This window comes from Mobula birostris, chromosome 4 (assembly GCF_030028105.1).
Source record: "Mobula birostris isolate sMobBir1 chromosome 4, sMobBir1.hap1, whole genome shotgun sequence".
NCBI lineage: Eukaryota > Metazoa > Chordata > Chondrichthyes > Myliobatiformes > Myliobatidae > Mobula > Mobula birostris.
This window is the reverse complement of record NC_092373.1, coordinates 108,992,172-109,012,109: the sequence shown is the minus strand read 5'-3', so window position 1 is coordinate 109,012,109 and position 19,938 is coordinate 108,992,172. Positions and strand designations below refer to the sequence as shown.

At 42.8% G+C, this 19,938-nt stretch overlaps 1 protein-coding gene across 3 annotated transcripts in view; it reads left to right on the top strand.

Moving 5' to 3' along the window:
• sorcs2 (sortilin-related VPS10 domain containing receptor 2) overlaps positions 1-19,938 on the top strand; it is a 729,701-nt gene that overhangs the window by 659,144 nt on the left and 50,619 nt on the right. For all 3 annotated transcript variants that reach the window (XM_072255908.1, XM_072255907.1, XM_072255909.1), the window contains exons 16-18: positions 1,472-1,605; positions 6,170-6,283; positions 10,397-10,568. In XM_072255908.1, coding sequence (XP_072112009.1) covers positions 1,472-1,605; positions 6,170-6,283; positions 10,397-10,568 — 420 coding nt within the window. The remainder of the gene's footprint in view (positions 1-1,471; positions 1,606-6,169; positions 6,284-10,396; positions 10,569-19,938) is intronic.

The window sequence follows — 19,938 nt, the reverse complement described above, 5'->3', positions numbered from 1 at the left end:
AGCCTGCTGCCCATGGACCACTCAACCCATCTGAGCCTGCACCTCTGGAACCCAGGGTGGTGGAAGGTGGTCCAGTGTACACGGTTTGCTGGTTAATGGATTCATGTTGTTGAGGATGGGGTGTGCCATAGCTGGTCGACTGGAAGGGTATAGCCCAGAGGAGAGGTCTTGGGTGCCGTCCAGTTTCAACCTTAGATCCAACGCTTATCAAGGAGTTCCACCAATCCCATCCAGGTCGTCCTGGGCTGCCGACTGCCGGCAAAAGGAGGGAGAAGGGTCCTGTCAGGCCTGCATAGGCAGTCTCCACCCAGCTGGCAGGAATCACCTGCCACTCATTTCCAACTCACCAGCCTATTTAAACCCAGCTCTCATTCACAATCCTTGTTCACTCATTCAAAACCAGCCAGCCTCAACCAGTTGCTCCTAGCCTTCAATTACCGTCTTGTTAAGTGTCTGTTCCTTCTCGTTTTATGACCCTCGTGACTCATTATTTTACGGCTTATCAGTAAATTATTGTTCACTGATAAATCATCTCCACTGTTCTGCTTTTCGTTCATTTCCTATTCATTCTCTGTGCATTTTCTGATAGCTAGAAACTGTTGTGTGTGAAAATCCAAGATCAGTAGTTTCTGAGCTACTCAAACCCACCCCATCTGGCCCCAAAAATCACTCCATAGTCAAAGTCACTTGGATCACATTTCTTCCCCTTTCTGATGTTCCTGCACATGCTTTTGACCATGTCGGCGACCTGTTATGCGTCGAGTTGCTGCCACATAATCAGCTGATTAGATATTTGCATTACGTTAACAAACAGGTGCAGGTGTACCTAATTAAGCAGCCACTGAGTGTAGTTTTCTGGCTCTGAAAATCAATGCAGACAAGCATACCATGCAGCTTCTTTACCGCCCTATCAATCTGTGCAGACGCTATGAGGGAATCCTCTGGATATCACCACTGCGAAGGCTCCTGCCGTTAACAGCGTACGTTTACATTCAATCTCCCAAAGTGCAACACGACACAGTATCGCAGAATCGATGCTTATCAATATTTCATAATGTAGGCATAGTTTAAAAAAAGACAAAAAATACAACAGTTTAGTAAAATATTTGGAGGTTTTGTGTCTGTAATGAAGCAGACATGCTAAGATAGGTATTAGTGGAGGCTTTGTGTAAAGAGAGAGAGAAGCATTAGTTGGGTCAGTTAATCTAACATCAAATGTGGGCGTATTAATGGGAAAAAAATCCAAGTACAGCAGGAATCAGCATTTAGAGTGACACTGATTTTTCAAGGACAGCATCAATTTGTTAAGGTAACACTGAGACATTAGCAATTGAAATTGCTGGAAGGAAAGCAGAGGAGATATTGAGAATACTGACACAGGTATGAAGCACACAATAGCCTTCCACTGAGTGGTGCCATTTCTATGAGGTGTTAGGCTGTGGATACTCACCATCAGTTTGTCTTTGTTTAGGATGAGCATTGCATCATGGGAGAGAAGAGACAGTTCCGCAAGCGAAAAATATCGTCATGGTGCATTAAGGGGAAGAACTTCACTTCAGCCCTTGTGTCAAAACCTTGCCAGTGCACAGCATTTGACTTTGAATGGTAATGAATTGGCTTTTATAAACAGAGACTTGTTTTACTAAATTAGAACTGTAAATAGAATGGCTCAAAGTTAAAGTTTGTGTGGTTTAGCAATTAGTTTACAAAAGCAATGTCATTCCTCTGCATCACTTAATTAAATACAGTAAATCTTAAAAGCAGAGTTTGTGAAACACGTGAATTTATTGCTTTGGTTATTGTATGGAACGCACTTTGTATATATTTGTTTGAATGTGTTGCATTTGAAACCCCTAATACATAGATAACTGTTAAGATAATGGGAAAAGTAACCTGAATTTCCTGGTGCAAAGCCTCATGTAACATTTGTACAAGTATCGGGGCATTTTGTTACACCTTCATAGGAAGCTATGGCACAGAAACAGGCTTTTGGCCCACCTAGCCTATGCAGAACTATCAGTCTGCCAAGTCTCATTGATCATAGCCCTCCATACCCCTCAATGTACCAATCCAAGTGTTACAATCAAACCCATATCCATCTCTTCCGCTGACATCTCATTCCACACTCATGACCCTCTGAGTGAAGTTCTCCCTCATGTTTCCCTTAAACATTTCATCTTTCACCCTTAAACCATGACCTCTAGTTCTAGTCTCACCCTACCTCTGTGGAAAAAGCCAGCTTGTATTTACCCTATCTATACTTTTCATAAATTTGTATACTCTTATCAAATCTGCCTTCATTCTTCTACGTTTTCAGGAATAAAGTCCGAATCTATTCCACGTCTCCCTATGACTCAGGTTTTCAAAGCTCAGCAACGTCCTTGTAAATGTTCTCTTTCAATCTTATTGATATATTTCCTATAGGTACTGTAGGTGACCAGAATTGCATATATTGTTCCAAATTAAGCCTCACCAATGTCTTATGCAACTTCAGCACAACATCCCAGCTTCTCTACTCTGTACCCAATGTGCTAAAAGCTCTCTTTACGACCCTATCTACTTGTGTTGCCACTTTCAAGGAATTTTGGATTTGTATTTCCAGGTCCCTCTGTTCTACCACACTCTTCAGTAGCCTCCTTCCAAAGTGCAAGTCCTTCCATCTGCCATTTCCCCAGCTGGTCCAGATCCAATTGAAAGCTTTGCTAGTCTTCCTCACTGTCTACTTGGTGTTATCCGCCATTTGCTGATCCAATTTGCTACATTATCATCCTGATTGTTGATATAGATGACAGGCAATAATGGACCCAGTCCTGATTCCTGCAGCACTCCACTAGTCAGAGGCCTCCAGTCAGAGAGGCAGCCATCTGCTACCACCCTCTGTCTTCTCCTGTGAAGCCAATATCTAATCCAATTTACTGTCTCACCCTGAATGCAAAGCAGCTGAACCTTCTTGACCAAGGTCCCATGTGGGACCTTGTTAAAGGCATTGCTAAAGTTCATGTTGGCAACATCCACTGCCTTTTCTTCATCAGCTTTCCTGGTAACTTCCTCAAAAAACTCTATAAGATTGATTATATATGCCTTAATCACACACAACACCATGCTGACTATCCCTAACCATTCCTTGTCTACCCAATACTTAGATATCTGGTCCCTTAGAGTACCTTCCAATAACTTTCCCGCTACTGATCTCAGGCTCAATGCCCTATAATTTTCTGGTTTATTCTCAGAGCCTTTCTAAAACAGTGGAACAACCTTGGCTATCCTCCATTGCTCCAGTACCTCATCTGTCACTAAGGATGATATAAGTATCTCTGCTAGGGCCCCTGCAATTTCTGCGCTTGCCTCCTGCAGGGTTCAGGGGAACATCTGGGAATATAGCCACCCTAATTTGCCTCAAGACAACAAGCATCTCCTCCTCTGTAATCTGTGTAGGCTCCATGACCTCACTACTGTTTTGCCTCGGGAATAACTGCAAAGAGAATGCTAATGTGTAAAATCTGTCTCAGCATTATTAAACTGAGTATTTAGACACTATTCCTAGTGCAGAAATGTAGAAACATAGGAGCAGTAAAAGGCCTTTCGACCTTTTAATTCTGCTGCATGATTCAATATGATCATGATTGATACTCTATCTCAAAGCCATCATTTCCGCTTTTTCCCATGGATGCCCTTTGTGACTCAAAATCCATCTACCTCCTTAAATATATTCAGGAACTTGGCCTATTAATTTAGAGTTGCAGCACATTAACAGGCTCTTTGAGCCCAGCTGATCCCTTGCCACCCAATTACATCCATGTGACCAGTTAACCTACACGCCTTTGGAGTGTGGGAGGAAACTCACTTGGTTACGGGGAGAGCTTGCAAAGTCATTGCAGACAGCAGCAGAATTGAACCCTGGTTGCCAGCACTGTAAGAGCATTTTGCTAACTACAATGCTACCATGCTGCCTCATCTGTGCTAGAGAATTCCAAAGGCTCACTGTGCTGTGAGTGAACAGATCGCCACCCTAGTTTCATATCCTGAGACTGTGTTTCTGGATCTGTCAGCCCGAGAAGTATCAGCTGAGCCCCAGCAGAAAGTTGTTAGTTTCAATGAGATCTCCTTTCATTCTAAACAAGAGGAAATACAAGCCAAGTCAACCTAATCTTTCCTCATGCACGTTTTCCACCATCTGAAGAGCTGTACAACCTGCTTCAGATTGTGCTCATTCGAGGTTAGTAGCCAATTTTTTCCTTCATTGTAGCAATCAGCATGCTTAAATAATTAATATTTAATACATAAAACAAAAGTATTGCAACAGTGATCTAGGTACAATCTACCAGTTTCACATACTTACTCAGTAAAAATGGGGTACCCAAGTCATGTACATGACATTCATTTCAACGTGAGACTATGGTTCCAGTCAGACACTAAATTAACTAAAATTTAACAAAGACCAGAGAACAGAACAGCACAGGAACAGGTTCTTCAGCCTAAAATGTCATGCCGACCCTGTAAATCAAAATCTTCAAAATCCAATCCCTCCTGCCAACGCAATCTCCAGATCCTCTATCTTTCTGACATTCATGCATAAGGTGCCTGATCATATGCTTGATAAGGTGCTACACGTGAGGCTGCTTAATAGATAAAATCCTCTGGCATTTCAGGAAAGATACTAGCATGGATAGAGGAATAGCTGACAGGGAGGGGGCAGTGAGTGGGAATAAAAAGGGCCTTTTCTGCTTGACTGCCAGTGACTAGTGGTGTTCCTCAGGGGTCAGTCTTGGGACCTCTACTTTTCACGTTGTTTGTTAATGATTTGGATAACAGAATTGATGGCTTTGTAGCAAAGTTTGAGGATGATATGAAGATAGATGGAGGGGTAGGTAGTGCTGAGGAAGCAAAGTGATTGCAGCAGGACTTGGACAAATTGGAAGAACGGGCAAAAAAACGGCAGATAGAATACAGTGATGGGAAATGTATGAATGCATTTTGGTAAAAGGAACAATAGTGTGGACTGCTATCTAAATCGGAGATGGTTCAAATATCACAGGTACAGAGGGATTTAGGAGTCCTGTGTAAGATTTCCAGAAGGTTAATTTGCAGGTTGAGTCTGTAGTAAAAAAGGCAAGTGCAATGTTGGCATTTATTTCAAGGAGAATAGAATATAAAAGTAAGGAGATAATGGTGAGGCTTTATAAGGCACTAGTCAGGCCGCACTTAAGAGTATTGTCAACAATTTTGGGCCCCATATCTCAGAAAGGATGTGTTGTCATTGGAGAAAGTCCAGAGGAGGTTCATGAGGATGATTCTGGGAATGAAGGGGTTAACATATGAGGAGCATTTGGCAGCTTTGCGCCTGTACTCACTGGAATGTAGAAGAATGCCGGGGATCTCATTGAAACCTATTGAATGTCGAAAGGACTAGATGGGTGGATGTGGAGAGGATGTTTCCTATGGTTGGAAGTATCCAGAACTAGAGGGCACAACCTCAAAATTGAGTGGTGACCCTTTAGAACAGAGGTAAGGAGAAACTGTTTTAGTCAGAGACTAGTAAATCTGTGGAATGCTCTGCCACAGACTGCAGTCCATGGGTATATTTAAAGTGGAAGTTGATAGTTTCCTGATCAGTCAGGGCATCAAAGGATATGGCGAGAAGGCAGGTGTATGGGGTTGAGTGGGACCCGCGATCAGCCATGATGGAATGGCAGAGCAGACTTGATGTCTGCCTATGTCTTATACTCTGATCTAAACGTCTCTTAAAAGCCTGTAATGTATTTGCCTCTACCACCATACTAGACAGCGCATTCCAGGCATCCACCACAGAGTAAAAAAAAACACCTCTCACATCCCCTTTGAACCTGCCCCCTCTCACCCTTAATGGATACCCACTGGTATTAGACATTTCTACCCTAATTTAGAGCTTCATTGAGGAATTTCTACCCCTCTATGCTTAATGCAGTGTTGTTACTTAACTTGAAAGTTATTTAGAATCTGTATGGTGGATTGTCAACATGTCTGCCAGCCATCAACATGCATAAATCAGTATCTGTTTAAAAACATAATCAGAAAAGAATATTGGGGTGTAAACAACAGGTTTCTCATTCATCATGCCTAATGGTAAGTTATAAATCTACTCCTATGTTGGAGTATTTCTAACTGCTCTTTGTTTCTTTTTGTTTTGCAGTGATTATGGATTTGAGCAGCAAAGTAGTGGTAGATGTGTCCCTGCATTTTGGTACAAACCAGATTCCCCTTCTGAGGACTGTAAGTTGGGACAGTTATACACCAGAAGCTCTGGGTAGGTACTGCATGTCTGTCAAAGACAATACTTCATAACCTCTGATTCATTAAATCAAAAGCCAATCCCTTCCTTCCTTCTCATTCACTCTTCACATCTTTTGGTTTGCATATGTTGTTCCACGTGATAAGTTATTAATAGCATTCGTCTAACATTTTATTTTGACCATAAGCAGCAGTCTTCTCCTCATCCCTTCTTCCTCTCAATAACAGACTTTCATGGATGCAGTATTGGTGATTTAAGAACATAGGGCAGCACAGTGGCACAGTCCTGACCTCTGGTAGAGTTTGCACATTTTCCTCGTGACTACATAGGTTGCTTCTCACATCCTGAAAGTATGTGGGTTGGTGGGTTAATTGCCCACTGTAAGTTATCTCTAGTGTCTAGATGAGCAGTGGAATCTGAGGGGAGTTGATAGGATCACGGGGGGAATAAGATTTGGGGCGGCACAGTAGTGTAGTGGTTAGCACAATGCTTTACAGTACCAGCAACCTGGGTTCAATTCCTGCAACACACATCAAAGTTGCTGGTGAACGCAGCAGGCCAAGCAGCATCTGTAGGAAGAGGTGCAGTCGACGTTTCAGGCCGAGAACCTTCATCAGGGTCTCGGCCTGAAAGGTCGACTGCACCTCTTCCTACAGATGCTGCTTGGCCTGCTGCGTTCACCAGCAACTTTGATGTGTGTTGCTTGAATTTCCAGCATCTGCAGAATTCCTGTTGTTTGGGTTCAATTCCTGTCGCTTCCTGTAAGGAGTTTGTACACTCTCCCTGTAACCACATGGGTTTCCTCCAGATGCTCTGGTTTGCTTCCACAGTCCAAAGACGTACCAGTTGGTAGTTTATTTGGTCATTGTAAATTGTCCTGTGATTAAGCTAAGATCAGGGAAAGCCGAACGGCGTGTCTCAAAGGGCCAAAATGGCCTATTCTGTGCTGTATCTCAATAAGTAAATAAAAAAGATGTATTAGGGCAGAAGTGGTGTAAGAATGGATGCATGATTGCGCTTCCAACTCCCCAGCACCATACTTGACTGTCGGTATGGATTATTGTGCTAGATTTCTAGCATTAAACTGATTAGAATTACTATTGAGTCATGGGTGACACGATACAACAGAGCTTTGTGTTTTAGATTTCACCCAGTTTCTATTTCTCACAAGTTAAAGTTCAGCGGTGTACACGCATATACAAAATAAGTATAAATTTTCTCATAGTTCGTTGTGTTTTCTATTTATTATAAACATTTGAGAGACCTATTTGGCAGAAAGCTAAATTAATAAATTTGCTATTGGGAATATATTCTATTTGGTGCACATTGCTTCTAATAAATATGGACAAATCATTATTCTGAAATATTGATATACAGTTAATTCCAGTTGATATACAGTTAATTCCAGTTAATGGGCATCAGTTAATCAAGCCAACCATTTATTTGGGACAACTTTTAAAGAACAAAAACTAATTGAGAAATAGCCAGGATTCCATTCATCTATTTGGAGACCATACCGATTAATTAGAGCAGGAGGCCGTTGCCGAACAGTTTCTAACTAGCGTTACTCGCATGCATTTGCATTGCCATTAGACACACACTGTGCTTCGAGCAAACTATTTTTAATAGTGTCAGTTGCATGTGTTTGTGTTCAAAAAATAATGATTTTCATCACTGGTAGTTATCAAAATAAGCTGTGAAACAATTTAGAACTGTTTTGCTCACTACAGTTTCAAGCATTCAGGCTTGGAGATGTCAGAAGCAGATGGGAGTGCTTTCACTACTTCAACAAGTTAGAAACTATGAAGAATTTGAAGGTATCAACAAGCATGTTGAATGTTACAATGAAAATGAAGATTTGGAGGATGCAGTCATCAATGGCATTTTATGAATGCAGTCCATTATCTACACTAAGTGTCTGTGTTGATTTAGTTCATTTAAAGAAGAAGAAGAAGATACTTTATTGATCCCAAAGGAAATTACAGTGTCACAGTAGCATTACAAGTGCACAGATATACAAATATTAGAAGTAAGAGAGAATAAAAAAAATGAGTTTTCTCAAACAGTCTAACAGGAGGGGTCATCACTTCCCCAACTATAGGTTGAGTTCATTATAGAGCCTAATGGCCGAGGGTAAGAATAGCCTTGCATCACTCTTTGGAGCAGCGCAGTTGTCTCAGTCTATTACTAAATGTGATCCTTTGTTCAGCCAAGGTGGCATGCAGAGGGTGAGAAGCATTGTCCAGAATTGCCAGGATTTTTGGTTTGGTCCTTAGTTCTACCACAGCCTCCAGTGTGTACAGTTTGACTCCTATAACAGAGTCAGCCTTTCTAATCAGTTTATTGAGCCTGCTGGCATCACCCGTGTTGATGCCATCACCCCAGCACACCACCGCATAGAAGATTGTACTGGCGACAGAAGACTGGTAGAACATGTGAAGGAGAAGCCTGCATACTCCAAGGGACCTCAGTCTCCTCAGGAAGTAGAGGTGACCCTGGTCCTTCTTATACACAGCCTCTGTGTTGGTGCTCCATTCAAGTCTGTCATTCAGGTGCACCCTCAGGTACTTGTAGGTCCTCACCACATCCATGTCCTCACCATCAATAGTAATAGGGAGCAGTGGAGGCTTAGTCTTCCTAAAGTCCATCACCATCTCCTTTGTCTTACTGATGTTGAGCTGCAGATGATTTTGCTTGTACCATTTGACACCAGGGCCCTGTATTCATCCTCCCGTCCTTCCTTCAAACACCTAACTATTGCTGAATCATCAGAGAATTTCTGCAGATGACATGACTCGGTGTTGTATCTAAAGTTTGAGGTATGCAGGGTAAACAGGAAGGATGCCAATACAGTGGCCTGAGTCCCCAGTGCTCTTATGGCCATGTCTGACACACAGTCCTGAAGCCACATAAACGGTGGTCTGTCAGTCAGGTAGTCCATTATCCACCAATACAATGATAGTGCCAACCTGCATTGACCAGAGCTTTTCCCCCAGCAGTGAGGGCTGTATGGTACTGAAGGCACTTGAGAAGTCAAAAAACATGATCGTCACAGTGCTGCCCTGCTTATCCAAACGGGAGTAGGCTCTGTTCAGCAGGAAGATGACAGCATCATTGACTTCAATGAGATTCTTGGTGGGCAAACTGCAGGGGGTTGAGAGCTGATCTGATCAGGGATTGGGGTCAGCCAGAACCAAGGTCATCATGATGTGTGAGGTCAGGACCACTGGACAGTAGTCATTCAAGACTTTCTGTCAGCCTTTCTTGGGCACTGGCACGACACGTGATGTTTTCCACAGTCGGGACCCTTTCCAGGCTGAGACTCAGATTGAAGATGCACTGAAGAGCTCCATACAGCTGCTTAGCACAGTCAAAAAGAACGAGATGGCGATGAATTCCTCCGTCAATACGCATTAGGAACTAATACATAGTTTTGTAGTATTGCATGAGTATTGTTTATGTTTTAATTAGTTTTGTCTTTCACTTAAATACATAATCTGTTACTCAGTTTGTCTTTTAAACCATTTCCATGAAACTTTGACTGATTGGGGCAGCCCAATAATTGGGCAAAATGTACTGGTTCTAATGTATCCGAATTGACTGGAATCCACTCTATATCTGGCGTCAGCATATGTAGTATCACTTTCAGAGGCAACGGTAGTGCTAGTGTACATCATGGAGGGCAATGTGGACATTGTACATGCAGAATTCCTGATCTGTTCTAATGCTCCATGATCTTGATTCAAATATGAAACATTTTGACACCAACGCAAAGCAGTCACGGAAATGACATGTGCTTCATTCTGAGGTGTTTCTGCAAAAGAAAGTGACACTTTAGGTGTTGATCAACCTGCTGATGGCTTGTTTTCATTCAGAAACTCATGACTGGCTGTGAAATTGTCAAAGCCGCTGCTTTGAAGTAATTTTGATTAGTACTTTTCATTCTAGACTAGGAAACATCCTGGGAAAAAAAATCTAATTGGCAGGAAGAAAGATACAGAGGGACATGCATAAAGTATTCAGTGTGCTAATTTCCCTCTCCTCCACTCTATCTCTATACTTAATGTGTGGGATATGTGTAATTGTATATATTGGTCTGAAGGCTTAAACATTCCATGTGTTGGGCAGTTACAGGAAGGTGGCACTCAACGTCTGTAAAGGTGGTTTGGACAAAAGGCAAGGTTCCATGCAGCTCCGATGCCCACTAATGGCTCCCAGAGGGCTCCGTATAGTCACAAAAGGAGAAAGGCTAGCAGTCAACCCTGGCGACGATGTTACATTCTTGATATCTCAAAGTCAGGTAACAGTGCTTTTCTGATTGTAGATGAATATAATTATAGTTTTATTATCCAATTAATATAATGTTGTGACTGTGAGTGAAGTCAGCAGAGTGACAGTGAAACAGGTGATATGGAAGTCTTTATTCATTGCAACAAGCTGGCATTCTTCTGGAGACACTCACAGTAGACTCTCTCAAACTAAAAGTACATTTCATTTTTATACCCTTAAAATCAAATTTAATAGAGATTATTCCATAATTACAATGACATCATCTACCCCAATATTTTGGGTTGACAGTGCTTCCTCTGCATTACATATCTACAGTGGGAAACATCTCTGAATGTTCGAACACCCCTGTTGGGACAAACTAATTGACACATACTCTTAAAAACTTATGAAGACAGAGAGCCAGTTGCCCAAGAGTAGTGTTTGTGCAAACTGACTTCTGAGTCCACAATAGATCAGCTATTGATTGCAACTATACCTGTGACAAAGATTGATATGCTCAGTAACAACATCAGCCTGATCTGGCAGCTTGAACTCATGTCACAGTGGTGCAAATAACTTAGCTCATGTGGCCTGGTTAGATGCAGGCCAATTAATACAACCCCATTGTCTTATCATTTGGCTGATGCATATTGTCACCATTTTGCAAACCATAACTCTTGGTCTGCTTTTAACTTCTATTTTCTGCTTTCAATTTACAATTTAAAGTAAGAACTGAAGACTGATTCTTGTTTGAATTAATATTTGCTATATTCGCATAAATCCAAAATACTCCTTAACAACATAAGATGCATACTAATACAAAAAAGTGGATATTGTTAGGAGATACAAGAGGTTGCAGATGTTGGAATCTGGAACAACAGACAAAGAGCTGGAGGAATTCAGCAGATCAGACAGCACCTATGGAGAGAAATGGACAGTCAATGTTTCAGGTCAAGAGCCTATATCTGAGACCTTTCCTTTGTTTCTTTGTTTGTTGCATCTTGATATTCTTGTTTAGCTTTCACAAAGAACGAGTACATTCATCAGTTAAGTGTAAGTGTAGTTTTATTTCCATCATTACACAGCTGAAACATTATCAATCATTATTTAATTGACCCCTTACTTTTAAAGTAGGGATCAATTAAGTAATTAGTGTCAATGCAATTAATGTGGATCAATACTTATAATGATTAAGCATACATAGATAATTTACCTATTGTACATCAACAGCCAGTTAATGCAATTAAGTTCAAATGCATATATTCTGTAATTATTACCATTTGGTAATCTTAGCCGTTGGACTATTTTTGTCAAAGCAAATACAGTCTATAGAATGCAAACAACAGGAATTCTGCAGATGCTGGAAATTCAAGCAACACACATAAAAGTTGCTGGTGAACGCAGCAGGCCAGGCAGCATCCTGACGAAGGGTCTCGGCCTGAAACAGCGACTGCACCTCTTCCTAGAGATGCTGCCTGGCCTGCTGCGTTCACCAGCAACAGTCTATAGAACACAAGTAACATCACTTTTAAAAAATGTACCCCTTGTAGTTTGCCCTTTTGTCATTCATCACATTTTTGATTATCTGTTTGTGAGTCAGTGCACACACTGTCAGTGGTCTATTAACTGTATCATTTCCATCCTTAGTGAAACAGGCTACTTTATTGCAGACAACAGACTGATCCAGGAACCCTCTTAGTTTTAAAGCTGCAACTTCCAGTGCAATTACCCAGCTAGTGATTAGAGAAATTCAGTTATTTCCTTTTGCTTTTTAAGTAAATCAGACTAACATGCAGCAATGAGACAAAGTCAAAGTGAAGATAATACTTTTACTAAAATGTCCTTTATAAAGATTCTGATTCAAGAGCAACAGAACCTGATAATGTTGTTACTGTGAATGTTCTGCCCTCAGTATAAAGCCTTGACCCCTACCACTTAAAAGATGATAATTTGTAGTATTTTTTGGCAATTCACTAAAATCCACATCTTTGAAATGTAGAAAGTTCTAGAGGGAGAGAATATAAGAGCAGGGATGTGATGTTGAGGCTCTTTTAGACACTCGTGAGACTACACTTGGAGTATTTTGTGCAGTTTTGAGCTCCTTATTTTGGAAAGGATATACTGACATTGGAGAGGGTTCAGAAAAGATTCACGAGAATAATTCCAGGAATGAAAGGGTTACTGTATGAGGAATGTCTGGCAGCTCTTGGGCTGTATTCCCTGGAGTTCAGGAGAATGGGGGGGTGGGGGGGATCTCAGAGAAACATTCCAAATTTTAAAAGGCCTGAACAGATTAGATATGGCAAAGTTACTTCCCATGGTAGGGGAATCTAGGTCAAAAGGGCACACTTCAGGATATCTCAGGGCTTTCTCATGGTTCTGATATTCTCATTTACTATCTGATAATTATTTTTGTAATAAAGAACCCTGGTTAATACTTTCTCTGCCTCTGTCCCAATGGTACTAAATACAGTATCTGCACTACAGAAATCAGTAACGTTTCCCAACTGGAAAAAAGCCTGTGGTATGTCAAATTATCAGGTGAACCAGTAGATTTTGGGATACTGCAAGTCTGTCTTTATTGATGCTTTGCTGCAAGCTTGAGTGGAGGAGGAGGGTGCTGATGCTTGTTTGCTGGTGAAGGAGGGGGGTCATTGCCTTGCTGCTGTCCGTGTGTGGGAGGAGGGCTTTGGGCTTTTAACTGTCATTCATTCTTTGAGGCAGTTCTCTGTTTTTGTGGATGTTTGCGAAGAAAAAGAATTTCAGGATGTATATTGTATACATTTCTCTGACATTAAAAGTACCTACTGGAGGCACTAGCCTGGGATTACATTTGGTGGCTGAAAATTGATGATGACATTGAGCACATTGTCTGTGCATGCGACCCATGCCAGCAGCCTCGACCTTTAAACACTCCCATAGCATTGGCCAACCGAACCCTGGAGACATTTACACGTAGACTGCGCAGGTCCACATGCTATTAGTGGTTGTTGATGTGCATTCTAAATGGATCGAGACCAAAGTGGTGAAAACTTCGACCAGCCGGTTGATGATAAACATTTTACACACACTATTATGTGCATATGGAATGTCTGATACTGTCGTCTGTGATAATGGTCCCGTGTTACAAGTAAGGAATTTAAATTACTTTTAACATGACAATGGAGTTTGGTTGCTACGTATGTCCCCTTACCACCCATCATCAAACAGTATTGCTGAAAGAGCTGTTCAGACTGTTAGGCAATGGATATACATGTTGAATGGAGACATACACACAAGGATCAATCGGTTTTTGTTTGGGTACTGAGTAATTCCACAAACTACCACAGGTTTCACATCGCCTGAGCTATTGATGGGCTGAAGGTTGCATTCCTGATTGGACTTATTGCATTTGGAGCCAGAAAAACGAGTTACATGGTCAGCACAACATTGTGGGCCGAAGGGCCTGTATTGTGCTGTAGATTTCTATGCTCTATGAAAAAGTGGGTGTGAGATGTGGCAGTGACCATGATAGCTGGGATGGGGATATTTACAACTTCATATATTCTATCCACTTTCCTTTGAAAATCCTGATAAAATCTAGCATTAAAATCCATGCAAAAATGCATGAGCATTCATCTGGAAGTATGCATTTCCAATTTATGCCAGCAAGTAGAATCAATTACAGAGAGCCTTCGCATCAGCTGTAACTCTGACGTAAATTACAGGAATAAAATCAACTGCATGTGTTAACAAGATCACAGCTGCTACCTTTGATTATAGTTGTCAGGGATAAAAAATATATATATGTATTTTTTTATGATGATCACAACATTCTATTAATAGTCTCAGAATGGGCTAAAGATTCCAATATTGTTCTGGTTTGTAACTGTACACAGCTGAAAATGATGCAAAAGTCATCAGAACTTCCTTTGTGAATATGGTATCCTTCAGTTGACAAATCATTTTCCAAATTTAGATTTTGTTTTTGTAACAAAATTTCTATAATGCCAGCATCAGAATATGTGTAACCTAATTGTGTATTTTTTTGCAAGAATCTTCATTGAAATGTTAAGTTGCTTCTCCCAACTTATTTAGATTTACAAAGTAAATAGCAATTAGAACACGGTAAATATTTTGAAGAATCAGGCAACAATTGGCTGATCATTGCAGTAGGAAATCAGAGCTTTCAAAAATGTAGTAAACTGAAGTAGCAGACCTATATTTTTGGAATTGTGTAATTCAAAATAAAGCTTATTAAGACTGTAAAATCAGGAAACAAGTTAAAATAATTCTTTCTGATCTGCCTCTGCTCTTAGTCATTTCCTGTGGCATTTATTCTAATCCATACCTATAAATGTCTGTACACACACCTGCTTGATGTTCATTTAGGGAAATAGGGTTAACAATGGACTGGGATCGCATGCTAGAGCTTTTTGTGTCCAAAGTCAGCAATAAAATAAGAGCAGCACTAACATAGTCTCAAATGAAGGTGCCTGAAGTAAAATCTCCTTTGATTGAAAGTAAAACTTTTTGTAGTTCACAATTACAAAAAATATTGTTGTGCCAGCTGGACTAGAGTGAGAATAGATATATATGTGTACTGACTGACGGACCAACAGGCTAGACAGAACTAATCGGTAAATGCCAGATAACACACATAAAAGTTGCTGGTGAACGCAGCAGGTCAGGCAGCATCTATAGGAAGAGGTACAGTCGACATTTTGGGCTGAAACCCTTCATCAGGACTAACTGAAGGAAGAGTTAGTAAGAGATTTGAAAGTGGGAAGGGGAGGGGGAGATCCAAAATGATAGGAGAAGGCAGGAGGGGGAGGGATGGAGCCAAGAGCTGGATGGTTGATTGGCAAAAGGGATATGAGAGGATCATGGGACAGGAGGCCTAGGGGGATCAGGGGGGAAAAACCCAGAGGATGGGCAAGGGGTATAGTGAGAGAGGCAGAGGGAGAAAAAGGAGAGAGAGAAAAAGAATGTGTGTATATAAATAAATAACAGATGGGGCATTAGCGGAAGTTAGAGAAGTCAATGTTCATGCCATCAGGTTGGAGGCTACCCAGACGGAATATAAGGTATTGTTCGTCCAACCTGATTGTGGCTTCATCTTTACAGTAGAGGAGGCCGTGGATAGACATATCAGAATGGGAATGGGACGTAGAATTAAAATGTGTGGCCACTGGGAGATCCTGCTTTCTCTGGCGGACAGAGCGTAGGTGTTCAGCGAAACGATATCCCAGTCTGCGTCGGGTCTCGCCAATGTATAGAAGGCCACATCAGGAGCACCGGACGCAGTATATCACCCCAGCCGACTCACAGGTGAAGTGTTGCCTCACTTGGAAGGACTGTCTGGGACCCTGAATGGTGGTAAGGGAGGAAGTGTAAGGGCATGTGTAGCACTTGTTCCAGTTACAAGGATAAGTGCCAGAAGGGAGATCGGTGGGGAGGGATGGGGGGGACCAATGGACAAGGGAGTCGCGTAGGGAGTGATCCCTGTGGAAAGCAGGGGGGGCGGGAGGGAAAGATGTGCTTAGTGGTGGGATCCCGTTGGAGGTGGCGGAAGTTACGGAGAATAATATGTTGGACCCGGAGGCTGGTGGAGTGGTAGGTGAGGACAAGGGGAACCCTATTCCTAGTGGGTGGTGGGAGGATGGAGTGAGAACAGATGTGCGTGAAATGGGAGAGATGCGTTTGAGAGCAGAGTTGATGGTGGAGGAAGGGAAGCCCCTTTCTTTAAAAAAAAGGAGGACATCTCCCTCGTCCTGGAATGAAAAGCCTCATCCTGAGAGCAAATGCGGCGGAGACGGAAGAATTGTGAGAAGGGGATGGCATTTTTGCAAGAGACAGGTTGAGAAGAGGAATAGTCCAGATAGCTGTGAGAGTCAGTAGGCTTATAGTAGACATCAGTAGATAAGCTGTCTCCAGAGATAGAGACAGAAAGATCTAGAAAGGGGAGGGAGGTGTCGGAAATGGACCAGGTAAACTTGAGGGCAGGGTGAAAGTTGGAGGCAAGTTAATGAAGTCAATGAGCTCAGCATGCGTGCAGGAAGCAGCGCCAATGCCGTCGTCGATGTAGCGAAGGAAAAGTGGGTTTGGAACATAGACTGTTCCACAAAACCAACAAAAAGGCAGGCATAGCTAGGACCCATACGGGTGCCCATGGCTACACCTTTAGTTTGGAGGAAGTGGGAGGAGCCAAAGGAGAAATTATTAAGAGTAAGGATTAATTCCGCTAGACAGAGCAGAGTGGTGGTAGGGTCCTGACGAAGGGTCTCGGCCTGAAACGTCGACTGCACCTCTTCCTACAGATGCTGCCTGGCCTGCTGCGTTCACCAGCAACTTTGATGTGTGTTGCTTGAATTTCCAGCATCTGCAGAATTCCTGTTGTTTGGTGGTAGGGGGGAACTGGTTAGGTCTGGAATCCAAAAAGAACCGGAGAGCTTTGAGACCTTCCTGATGGGGGATGGAAGTATATAGGGACTGGACATCCATGGTGAAAATAAAGCGGTGGGGGCCAGGGAACTTAAAACCATCAAAAAGTTTCAAGCGTGAGAAGTGTCATGAACATAGGTAGGAAGGGATTGAACAAGGGGGGATAAAACCGTGTCGAGGTATGCAGAAGTGCGTTCGGTGGGGCAGGAGCAAGCTGAGACAATGGGCCTACCTGGACAGGCAGGTTTGTGGATCTTGGATAGGAGGTAGAAACGGGAAGTGGTGGGGTGGGAACTATAAGGTTGGTAGCAGTGGATGGGAGATCCCCTGAGCGGATAAAGTCGGTGATGGTGTGGGAGACAATAACCTGATGCTCCTTAATGGGGTCACAATCGAGAGGTAAATAAGAGCAGGTATCCACGAGTTTTTGCTGTGCCTCGGTAAGGTAGAGGTCAGTACGCCAGACTACAACAGCACCCCCCTTATCAGCGGGTTTTCTAGTAAGGTTAGGATTAGTGCAGAGGAGCAGAGAGCAGAGCGTTCGGAAGGAGAAAGGTTGGAAGAGAACAAGGTGCGGTGAAGTTTGAGACAGCTGATGTCCCATCGGCAGTTAGCAATAAAGAGATCCAGAGCAGGCAGAAGATCAGAGCGGAGTGTCCATGAAGAGGAGGAGGGTTGAAGATGGGAGAAGGAGTCACCGGTGGGGGTGGGAGAATCCTTGCCGAAGAAGTAGGCTCGGAGACGGAGCCGGCGGAAGAAGAGTTCCGCGTCATGGCGAACGCGGAACTCGCTGAGGTGTGGGCGAATGGGGACAAAGGTGAGGCCCTTACTGAAGACAGAGCGTTCTGTCTCAGAGAGTTGAAGGTCAGAGGGGATGGTAAAAACCTGGCACGAATGAGAAGTGGGATCAGAGGGGGGAGGGGTGTCACTGGAGAGGGGAGGGTTGGGGTGAGAGGAAGATGGAGCCTCTGAGGGCCCAGGAGCCGTCGGTGGGATCTGAGGGAGGCGGGGTTGCAGAGTGGTGGTGGTAAATGCCAGATGTTCACATTGTACTAGAAGTGCAAAAATAGTGCCTTTCCTCACATTAACATCCACTAAATTAACAATGTGGGTTCAGTGGACCACCAATTAGCGCTGCTGCCTCAAAGCTTCAGGGACCCAGGTTTGAGCCTGACCTCAGCCTCCGTCTGCTATTTTTTATTGATGCAAACTAATTTTTGAACAATATTTGTTTTCTGAGAAGATTGTTTAAATGAGCTTACAACAGTAGAAAATAGAATGAGAAAATGTTGGCATGATTTTTTGTCGAACTTACATGGAGGCATTAGTAGTGATCTTTGAAGAATCACTAGATTCTGGAATGGTTCTGGAAGACTGAAAAATTGCAAATGTCACTCTACTCTTCGAGAGGGAGAGAGGCAAAAGAAGGAAACTATAGGCCAGTTAGTTTGACCTCAGTGGCTGGGAAGATGTTGGAATCGATTATTAAGGATGAGATCTCAGGGTACTTGGAGGCGCATGATAAAATATGCTGTAGTCAGCATGGTTTCCTCAAAGGAAAACCTTGCATGGCTTTGTGAAAGGCAGGTCGTGCCTTTACAAGCCTGATTGAATTTTTTGAGGATGTGACTAATCACATTGATGAAGGTAGAGCAGTAGATGTAGTGTATGTGGATCTCAGCACGGCATTTGATAAGGTACCCCATGCAAGGCTTGTTAAGAAAGTAAGGAGGCACGGGATCCAAGAGGGCATTGCTTTGTGGATCCATAACTGGCTTGCCCACAGAAGGCAAAGAGTGGTTGTAGACGGGTCATATTCTGCATGGAGGTCGGTCACCAGTGGTGTGCCTCAGGGATCTGTTCTGGGACCCCTTCTCCTCATGATTTTTATAAATGACCTGGGTGATGGAGTGGAGGGATCGGTTAGTAAATTTCCTGATGACACAAAGGTTGGGCGTGTTGTAGATAGTGTGAAGGACTGTCAGAGGTTACAGCGGGACATTGATAGGATGTAAAGCTGGGCTGAGAAGTGGCAGATGGAGTTCAACCCAGATAATTGTGAGGTAGTTCATTTTGGTAGGTCAAATATGATGGCACAATATAGTATTAATGGTAAGACGCTTGGAGGATCAGAGTGATCTTAGGGTCAGAGTCCATAGGATGCTCAAAGCAGCTGCGCAGGTTGTCTCTGTGGTTAAGGAGGCATACGATGCATTGGTCTTCATCAATCGTGGGATTGAGTTAAGAGCCGAGAGGTTGTTACAGCTATATAGGACCCTGGTCAGACCCCACTTGGAGTACTGTGCTCAGTTCTGGTCACCTCACTACAGGAAGGATGTGGAAACCATAGAAAGGGTGCAGAGGAGATTTACAAGGATGTTGCCTGGATTGGGGAGCATGCCCTTGAGAATAGGTTGAGTGAACTTAGCCTGTTCTCCTTGGAGCGGCAGAGGATGAGAGATGACCTAGTAGAGGTATATAAGATGATGAGAGGCATTGATCGTGTGGATAGTCAGAGGCTTTTTCCCGGACTGAAAATGGCTAACACGAGAGGGCACAGTTTTAAAGTGCTTGGAAGTAGGTACAGAGGAGATGTCAGGGGTAAGATTTTTACGCAGAGAGTGGTGAGTGTGTGGAATGGGCTGCCGGCGACAGAGGTGGAGGCAGATACGATAGGGTCTTTTAAGAGACTATTTTCTAAATGGAGAGAAAGTACAAAAAAACTGAGGTGAAAAGGGACTTGGGAGTCCTTGTGCAAGATTCCCTAAAGGTTAATTTGCAGGTTGAGTCAGTGGTGAGGAAGGCAAATGCAATGTTAGCATTCATTTTAACAGGACGAGAATATAAAAGCAAGGATGTAATGTTGAGACTTTATAAAGCAATGGTGAGGCCTCACTTGGAGATTTACGAGCCATTTTAGGCCCCTTATTGAAGAAAGGATATGCGGAAACAGGAAAGGATTCAAAGGAGGTTCATGA